The following is a 9,794-nucleotide window of genomic DNA, read 5'->3' as shown; positions in this document are numbered from 1 at the left end:
ATTACTTTGAATATATATTTAGGTAAATGTGTTCCCTTTTTATACCCATTTATAGCTTCACATCTTTGAGCTACTTTTGGTTAGAAAAAGGCTACTTTTCACACAATGGTGGTCATAAACCTGCAGATATGTTGTAAAAATTAAAATGCCTGTATTGGAGCAGCAGCGGGGGTCCACTATGAGCGAACAAGGCATCTCTGATGGCATACAGCAAACACAAACTGTGCAAAAAGCAGGCAACATAAGGACTTAGACTTAGTATGAGTCTAACAATTACTGTAAATGATCTCATGGCACTTTGGAAACATCCCACAAGTGTTTCTCTGGTTGCCTAAAAATATGCAAACAATCTGTTTTTTGGTGAAAGTCAAGCAGCACACCTGAAATGTAGAGGAGTGGTCAAAATACAATGCCCTGTGGTGCCCAAACATGCCTCTTCTGCTGGTGTTATTTGAACCTGCATAACTGCTTTGCCGCTGTGATATGATATGACCGACCTACCCCTGTCCTGTGTTTTCCACGGGGCAAATCTCACCCATATCAGACCCAGTCTACAGTGCAATCAGCGACTGAGTTACAGTGCCATATTTAGATCAGCATATTTTATGCTGACGATTCTCCAGCTTCCTCCCACAGTCCAAAGACGTGTATGGTTTTAGTTTCATCTGTGACTCTAAATTGGATGTAGGTGTGAATATGAATGGTTGTCATCTCTCTGTTTAAGTCCTGCCCCATGAAAGACTGGGGACCGGTCCAGTGTAGCCTCCAAGGGACACATTATGTGATATATACTTATTTACATGTGAATCCTAGTTTCCCATTAATGTCACCTGTTAATTAAAAACCGGCTAAAAGGGCTAAATGTTGCTCGCTTACCTTCCTTTCTTTTACCCCAGTGGAAGTGGTGATGATTCCTTGGATGGCCTCTCAAACCATGTCCCCCGCTGTCCTTTGACCCCTTCGCTATCGCCACGAAAACGGACTACAAGCCAGTCTAAGACAGAGCCTCCTCTGCTGAGGACTAGTAAAAGGACGATCTACACTGCAGGCAGACCACCTTGGTATAATGTCACCGGGACCACCTTCAAAGAAGCCTTCGTTATAGGTGAGAGAAGATTTCATTTAAGTTGTTTAAAAAATGCCAAGTATTGTCCTGGCATTCTGATGAGGAGGAAGTGAATGACAGAGTCTATCAATAATATAGCTATCTATATTATACCTGGGGACAGAATCATGTTATTATTTTTGTAGAGCCGGTTCCACAAATCCCCCCCCCCCCCCAAAAAACAAAAAACAAAAAACTGGTTTTAGGTGCCAAAAAACTGTAACTGGCACACCATCAATCTTTTGCAACAGTGTTTTTACAGATGCAGTCAGCAGATTCTGGTCAGTCTTTGTTTTATTCCCAGAAAAATTTCCCTAACTCGTGCTAGGTAATGCTGTGTAAGCATTTGGTTATCAAACCCACGATAACCTGGCTTCTTTTCTCTTTGTACAACCACTGAGGGAAAGTTGGCTCAGCACTCACTGCCGGTGGAAACGAGGCATATGTGAGATCTTGTTGGCATTTCATTCTAAACAGTGCTGTGCCAAAATACATCCCTATAGTGCTGGGCGATATGACGATATATATCGTGTGGACGATAGAAAAGTGTCTATCGTGCCATTTGTCTTCTATCGTTTCTATCGTTTCTAACCCTAATTTTATAAAGTATTACATAAAATATATCATTAACCCTTTACAACCGGTCGGAGCAGGCACACTCTGTTTTGCCTTACTATTTTTTAATCCCTGAACTGGAACCAAGTAAGGTAACGCAATAAATTTTTTTTGCATATGAAACTGTAGGAGTTGTACTTACATCTTATTCCATTAGCTTGCCCTAGGTCACGGTTTCCTTCCACATATAGCTTTGCAAAAATTGCATAAAAAGCACTTCCAGCAACAAAAACATAATATTCCAGAAACACGTTTTGCCGATCCGATCAGCTGTTCATAACACTTCCTATGTTAGAATATAAGTCAGCGCGAACTATCGCATGTCCGCCATTACCTGTCCGAAACCGGAAGTGACGGTTTTCGCGGAAAATGTAGTTTTTTAGCTTCAAAGTCTATGTTGGTGTTTTTAAAAGTCATGTTTGACTTTATGCTTTTCTGTATCGTTTCTGGGATGCTTAGAAGTCAAATTACACTGTTGGAAATAGTTTATTTTGATGCACATGCTGTGTTTTTGCAAATTTGCATTTATTTATTTTCATTTTTCCTGTAGTATATAAAAATTAGTGTATCTCAAAAATAAAACTATGAAGACACTCAAAATAAATTTCTCATGGTTGGAAACTATTTTGTGCAACTTTTTTGTATTTACAGTTTTGAGGGATAAGCCTCTTAAATTTCTCTTACTAGAAACATTTGTAAAAAACAAAACAAAAACGATTTTCAATTTTTTTGTAGTTTATTGCACTTTTTTGCAATTTATGTAGTTACTATGGACTTCATGCTTACATATTATTAAAATTTGGGCTATAACGGTTGTATTGATGTATAGCAACTTGAAATGCTCCCACAAATGGCACTACAGCATGTAAAATGTAAAGATAAGCTCTGGCGGACTTGGTTCTATGGTAGGTCTTAAAGGGTTAAATAGCCTGTGGCAAATATATTAGTGTTGTCTTCTCACTGTACATACTCTTAACTTTATGCAAGAGAAAATAAAGTATAAAAAAATGATATTTTTCGCAAAGAAACTCCGTCTTGTGGTTTTGTGACATGGTGCTGCCTTATGTACACCCGGATTTGCGACATGCTTTACGGTAACTCAAAACAAAGACTGCACCCTCTCCACTCGCTGTTTACAGACTGCATACGTTCCAGATGACCACAGGTCAGGTGGTATATCGTGATATATATCGTTATCGTGATATAAAAGAATTCATATCGTGATAAATATTTTTTCCACATCGCCCAGCACTACATCCCTAGTGAGCTGTTTGCATGGCTGCTGATTCTTAGTCTTGTTACTTGATAAAACAAATAATTACTTAACAAAATGAACTGACATTTCAGTTATCTTGGGTAGCAGCTGACAGAAATCTAACATTTTCATGAAGCCCTGGGTGCATTGTGGGTGCATTTACAGCCGCCTGCCATCTTGCTGATAAGCTCAATAAAATATCTACATCAGGACAAGTCCCAGCAGCAGTAAAATGAGCATGATGGAGAGACACTAAACCTGTGTGTGCCTGTGCACGTTTAACAGCCGCAGAGCCAGTGTACCGTGGTTAAACGCATCAGACTGGCATGACTGGTGATAGGTGGAGGGAGAGGTGGACATTATCTTTAGTTGGCAATCTGTTACCGTCAATGGCGCGCAATGACTGGTTACAATTTCACACTCGACTGTACCGTGGCCCCCAATTTAAAGGAGCAGTCTGTGTAAGATAAGGGGGACTGTGCAGATCAGGTCCCAAGAAACAAGGGAGAATATAAAGTGCTGGGATAGCATGAACAGATGGATGAAGGGATGGGAGCAAAAGTGAATGGCAGAAAAACACTGTGAAGTCTCATAGATATCAAAGGTGGCTGCTGTCTCTACTGTTTGGGTTTATTGCTTATAGAAAAAGCAGTTTTATCTGTTTTAACAGGATTTTCCAGTGGCCAGGCTTTGCTGCTGGGTGCTGAGAATTTGTTGTCTATGCAGAGCTGCAGGAGCTTGTGATACTTTGGATTAGCTAGTATTTCTATAACATCTTCAGAGCTGTAATCGGGAATAGAAATAAGCAGCCCCACAGTGTTCTTTGACCGATCTCCCAGTCAGCAGTTTCGACCCTGATGAGTCTTATCAGGGCAAAAAACCCCATTCCAACACTTCACCAAGAGTTGTTTATGTCGTTGAAGCAGCTCTGTAGGCTATTTCTGTTCCTGCATGCACACACACACACACACATGCACCAACAAACACACAAACACACAACAGCAAATTCATCCTGTTTTTCACCCCCTCCTGCCAGCCAGCAGGGTGTTCTGGCCCCGTTCCCAGGATTGTTTTCCTGAAAGATTGCTGTTGTGGTCTTTAACCCAGGAGGTCGAGTGAGGTGAGGCAGGGATTGACTTTTATTTTAGACATGGGTCCCATTGGTTTCATGTTTTCTTTTTTTTTTTCCCCCGTGTGTTTTTGACTCTCAGCTCAAAATATGTTTGTGCTCACAGATTTTTCTACACTCTTAAGCATAAAGCGTGTTGTATGATTTTTGTTCCTCGCCATCACGTTCAGTGTTTTGTAACCTCACATCTAGATGATGGCTAAATGTGAATGTGTCCAAAACTGATCTAGTCAGATGTGAAGCAGAAAGGACAAGTTAACAAAAAATGACTCAACAGTTTTGATAATTGGTTTGCAGTTTTATGCTTTTATCTCACCACCTGTCTGCATCTGACAGCTGAATCTGTCGGTGATTAATGAAAAAAGCAATCGGCTATTAAATAAATAGTGACAGCAGTTATTAACGCAGCTCTAGTCAGGTTAATTCTTGATATTGAATACATTTAGATTTTTCATTTATGTTTTGGCGTTGTTTCACAGATAATTTGAATAAAACTGTATAATGTGGTCAGGGGACATTTTCATTCTGCTGCAGTTGCTGATAGCAATCAGAGCAGTCAGAGAGAAGATAACATGTTTAACACAAGTGTAACAGTTTTAATAATGGAGCATGTGGACATCTGTGTCAAGCAAACTCATTAGTTCATTCAACATATGTTAGGCTTGAAAAGGGCTTGAAAATACCAACCGTACAGTTAAACTTATTGCATAAACATTTTTTGTCTCATGGTTTTTTTCTGGGTCAGAATGCTGTCTTGGATGTGGTGACTACATATAAGAATGATTAGTCTTCATATAGTCGCTTAATAGATATCGGTGTATTTTCCTGTGGTTTTCGGCTATTTGATGAACAAAATTGTATTTTCTGCTTTTTTTAAATGCAACAAAAATCAATCGGTCTGGCGATTTTTAACTTGAAAGCAGTGATAAAAAGATGATTGGGATGACTGTCAGACATGATCAGCTGGGTCATAATCTGCACAGTCTGTCCAAAGTTGTAAAGAGAACGCTCTGTTTATGTACCAGGACAACAGAAAATGAATCGGAAACAGAAGCAGAATTCGTAGCAGCAGTGGAAACCGTAGGTAAGGTCAGGTACACTGCAGTCTGTTGTCCCATAACAATTAAAAAAAATGTACGGGATTAGGCTTATCTTTAGCTGACATCCTACCATTTATCTCCGAACTTGGATGTTGGAACACAGGAGTGATGTCACTCCAGTGTTAGCGTTGTCCAGAAGAAGCACAGAAAAACAGGATTTGTGTTGGTTCTTAGCAAGGTAGATCCATTCAAGTATCACTAACAATATATAATAAATGTTTTTTATACTCGTTTTGTTCTTAAAAACACCACCACAGCACATTCATGGATGGAGCTCGGTCAGTGCTCTGAGTCCCAGGCAATCATTGTGTCTGTAGTGGACCAAGAAAGTTAAACTGAAAGTGTTTTTCCTCGGTTCTCAGGAGGATATGGCTTATTTAGTGAGTCACGAATACACAACAGTTGCAGTACAGATTAAAAGCGTTACAGTTTTATTACTGTTTGCGTTCAGTGCCGCCAACTTGGATTGTGGGGCACACCGGGTTGCAGAAATTCTGACTTCCTAATTATTCAGCGCAGCGTTACTGTGAGTGGCCTTCAAGGATTGAAGGACATTTTAAAGCGCATCTTTCCAGCAGTGTCTGAGATAAGTCTCCCTAATTATGAATGACATGTTTTTTGTTTTTTTTAGATAAAGCTGCATAACTCTGACTGACATTCATATAATAGACTGTGGTGCTAAATTATTAGAAGGATGTCCTGCGTTTTTACCTTTGCTGTCCTTGATATCAAGATGTTGAATAAAGTGTTTCTGCATGAGTATCCTGGGTGCATTTCATGCTGCAGTGATTGTTAATCCCAAGTATTTCATTTATTCCTTTTCATGCACCTCAGAGAAGTGGTGCAAGAAATTATGAAAAGTAAAATTATTATCAAAACAATCGTGTTGGACTTTTGACTTAAAGAAACGTATCCAGTGAAAACTTTGCTGTCTGCTTCCAATATAACAGACTAACATTTCTGTTCAGATTGTTGTTATCCATTAGTAATAGTGTTGTGATTCTCTCTCTCCATTGTTTTCAGGTCTGTGTGGAGGAAGTGCCTCTGGGAAAACTACAGTAGCCAATAAGATAATTGAGGCGCTGGATGTCCCGTGGGTGGTTCTGCTTTCAATGGACTCTTTCTACAAGGTACAAAAAGCAGCTGAAAGCACTGAAGTGTAAATAAGAACTGTGATTAATAGCATTTCAGCTCATTAGCAGCTTTAGTGCTGCAGTCGAGACATTCTATTATTTCACATACTGTATTTAAGCCACAATAAGTAATGAGCTTTTTGAATTGAAAAGAGTCTCGCTGATCGAAAATATAAATTATACTGCTCAGCCTTCTGTGACTGGATATCTGTCATCTCAGATTATTTTTCCAAGAAAACACATAATGCATAATGGCCAGTAAAATCCATCTCAGGTACCTGAAATACCTGAAACCAAAGGGATCAGTTGGTTTGCAGTGTGTGAATTTTCTTTCTTCTCTATATCTCTTTGTCATTCAGGTGTTGAATAAAGAAGAGCAGGAGTTGGCAGCTAAAAATGAGTACAACTTCGATCACCCCGATGCCTTCGACTTTGAGCTGCTGGTCAACATCCTGAGAAAGCTGAAGAAGGGAAAAAGCATCAAAGTGCCAGTTTATGACTTTACCACTCACTCCAGACGCAAAGAATGGGTGAGACCCTCTCATTAACACTTTATAATCTATGTTGGGGTCGTGATTGAAACTGAAACTTCCCTCTATCGGAGCACCATTTTTACTGTCATGTGCATTTTTAACACAAACTTTCTGCTTTGGTTGGTTTTCCTCTGTGTTTTAATTCGTCACATTGTGCTCTGTACTCTGGTTTAAAGTGGGGAGGATTCAGTTGAGAATAATCTGCTTTTTGTTGTGAACACTTTGCAAATTTCAGTCAGTCACATGTGATCAAATTCCATCCACAAAGTCCTCATAAAACAGATTAAGTGTAATTGATGATTACACTCGTAAAGCATAACAGAAGATGTTTTTCCCATAACTTTGCTTGGTTAGTCTTGGCTAGTCATCTGCAGATGTCTTCTATCTAAAGGCCCAGGACTGCTTGTCTCAAGAACATTTTTCCCAGGAACTAAAGGGTCCTTCAGGCTGCTGTTTGTTTCTTTGCACAAAGATTAGGGATGCTGTTCTACTGATGAAGGATCAGCTGTTTTGACATGCAGTATTGTATAAATGTTGAACCTGATATCTCAGCTACTTGTGAGACAGACAGTGAGTATTCACATTCACTGCTTTGTTCTCAGCACCACTTCCTCTCTTCACTCACAGTCTTTGACATGAAATCCCCTTGAACTTGATCATCAAAGTCCAAAAGCCCGCCCACCATATAGATCAATTTCTGACTCTGAGCTCTTTTCATTTTTGTGCTGCCGTTCTCGGTCTTGTTTCTGCTGTGTTACTGACTTTTTATAAGTGGTTCTTAATGTTGTTGTTCTCTCTCAGTTTTTAGGGTGCCCACTGCCAGCAGGCAATGTCCAGTTTAATATTTTTCCCCCCACTGTCTCTTATTGGCTTTTTAGGTGCAAAGGTTTTCTTGGCAATCACAATAAAAAGCGCTGCTGTTCAGCTTCTCTTCCTCCCAGTGTGGGTTTACTGCCTGGGTGGGGACATCGTGTCTTTACAGCCTGTGTGTGTGTGTGTGTGTGTGTGTGTGTGTGTGTGTGTGTGTGTGTGTGTGTGTGTGTGTGTGTGTGTGTGTGTGTGTGTGTGTGTGTGTGTGTGTGTGTGTGTCATAGACAGAGTCATCCTCACTCAGCCTTTTAAAAACAGTTTAGGCTGAATATGCTATATTTGATATTGCAAATATGCCCCTAAATATGTTCTACAGTGATTTTTCCAGAGGTCTCAGATGCAAGTGAACTTCTGTTGAATTCTGAACCTTTCTGTTGTTTTTCCATAAAAAAAACCCTCCTATGCTTCCCTTAATGTGAAAACATGATGTTGACAGGAAGAAAAAAAAACTTCATTTGTGACTTTCATGTGATTGGTGCAAAATCTGACCAGAACAGAGCCATCAGTTCTAAGCATGAGCTACCAGCGACGTTTCCACAGTGGGAAAACATAGAAACACTTGGTCTGCTCCCATAAACCACCTACTAGTCCCTGCTTTACTCCACATAGAGGAGTAGTTTTCAATGGCTTTGTTGCTTTAAACTAACTTGCGAGCTTTTTCAGCTACTGAAGCTGATTGACTTGATAAAAATGAGTATTATTAGAATATTCCCAAATGTGTCAAAGTAGTGAAAAGAGAAGCAGTTTTCCACCCACTTGAGTTCGGTTAGTTTAGTGTAGTCTGTCTTCATTGAAATAAAAGCACTGAACACTTGTTAGGAGAAAAATAAACATTACAGTTACAAATCACCTAACACCTCCAGAGATGCTTCAGTTATTTAAGCTGGTGAAATTTCAGATGCTTGCTAATTTGCTAATTATTAAGGATTTTAGGGTACAGTACATTAAGCCCAACATCTCCTCCCAGAAGCATTGTGAAGAATCAATCAGGCGGCGTAGCTCACTGACAACTGCTGTCTATTTCTCTGCGATGTAATTTCATGGCTGAAAGCCACAACACCACACGGGAAATCGCCTCAGATCTGAGATCATTTTATGGGCCTTTTGTAACGGGGTGGATGTAATTAAGACTCAGGCCTCGAGGGTGCCGAGGGCCAACGAGCTGCAGGCTGTGTTTATAAAGCAGTTATACAGATGGACAAGAGCGAGCAACTTAGTTTTTCTTCTTTGGTAAAACTTTAGGTCACCTTCCCTCTCTCTCTCTCTTTCTTTCAAGCACTGGCACTTAAGTATTTTAAAGAGCCACTAAATCATCTCTTAGTAAAGGAGGAAATGAATAAATCAATAAACACTCATCTGTTTGTTTAAAGTTCACTTTCTCTCAAACTCTGCACACTGCCTCTCCCTCTGTCTCCGCTCTGTCTTTCTCAAAATCAATAGCAAAGTGTTCAGCCTATTGACTTTAGCATGAAGCTGGTCGTGGGAAGGTAATAGGATTGTGAGATACTCTGCACCATTTTGTCTGTGATTGAATCGGTTATTAACCTCTTTCTCAAACGCACGCTTGTTCTCCTGGTAGTAAAACTGGTTCTGGGTGAGTTTCATCAGATAAGTTGGTAAAGCAAACATGCGTTGAGGTTGTGTTAGTGCGTCAGCGGCTGTATGTCATGCACACACATGCAAGTGACAGTGTTTAACTGACATCTGTAAAAGTCTGAAGGCAAATAAATATCATCTGTAAATGTGTTTTAGGCTTTCATCTTATATAATATACAGTATATTTATGTTATCTTGGGCAGTGTCTTTTATCCCATTTATTGCACCGTACCAAGGATATTGCATTTCCTTTAATTTAAGAAGAAAAAATAACTCTGTGCTTAAGTCTCATAGTTTCCTTTGGTTTAAGTTAAGTTAATGCAGGAATCATGTTTATCTGAAAGCAAAGGGTTTCATGGCTGAGAGCAGGAGACCAGATTTACATATCTCACAGATGTCAGCAGTGCGCTGTCCAGGCTTGTGCATCGGGCGAGCTGATGGGCAGATAATATTCCAAG

At 39.8% G+C, this 9,794-nt stretch overlaps 1 protein-coding gene across 1 annotated transcript in view; it reads left to right on the top strand.

Moving 5' to 3' along the window:
* The window catches only part of si:ch211-243j20.2 (uridine-cytidine kinase-like 1), a 30,538-nt gene that overhangs the window by 1,829 nt on the left and 18,915 nt on the right, over window positions 1-9,794 (top strand). The window contains exons 2-4 of the mRNA XM_031747124.2: window positions 897-1,105; window positions 6,228-6,334; window positions 6,697-6,867. Coding sequence (XP_031602984.1) covers window positions 897-1,105; window positions 6,228-6,334; window positions 6,697-6,867 — 487 coding nt within the window. The remainder of the gene's footprint in view (window positions 1-896; window positions 1,106-6,227; window positions 6,335-6,696; window positions 6,868-9,794) is intronic.

This window comes from Oreochromis aureus, linkage group 15 (assembly GCF_013358895.1).
Source record: "Oreochromis aureus strain Israel breed Guangdong linkage group 15, ZZ_aureus, whole genome shotgun sequence".
NCBI lineage: Eukaryota > Metazoa > Chordata > Actinopteri > Cichliformes > Cichlidae > Oreochromis > Oreochromis aureus.
The sequence above is the reverse complement of the archived record's forward strand: the minus strand, read 5'-3'. Positions and strand labels throughout refer to the sequence as shown.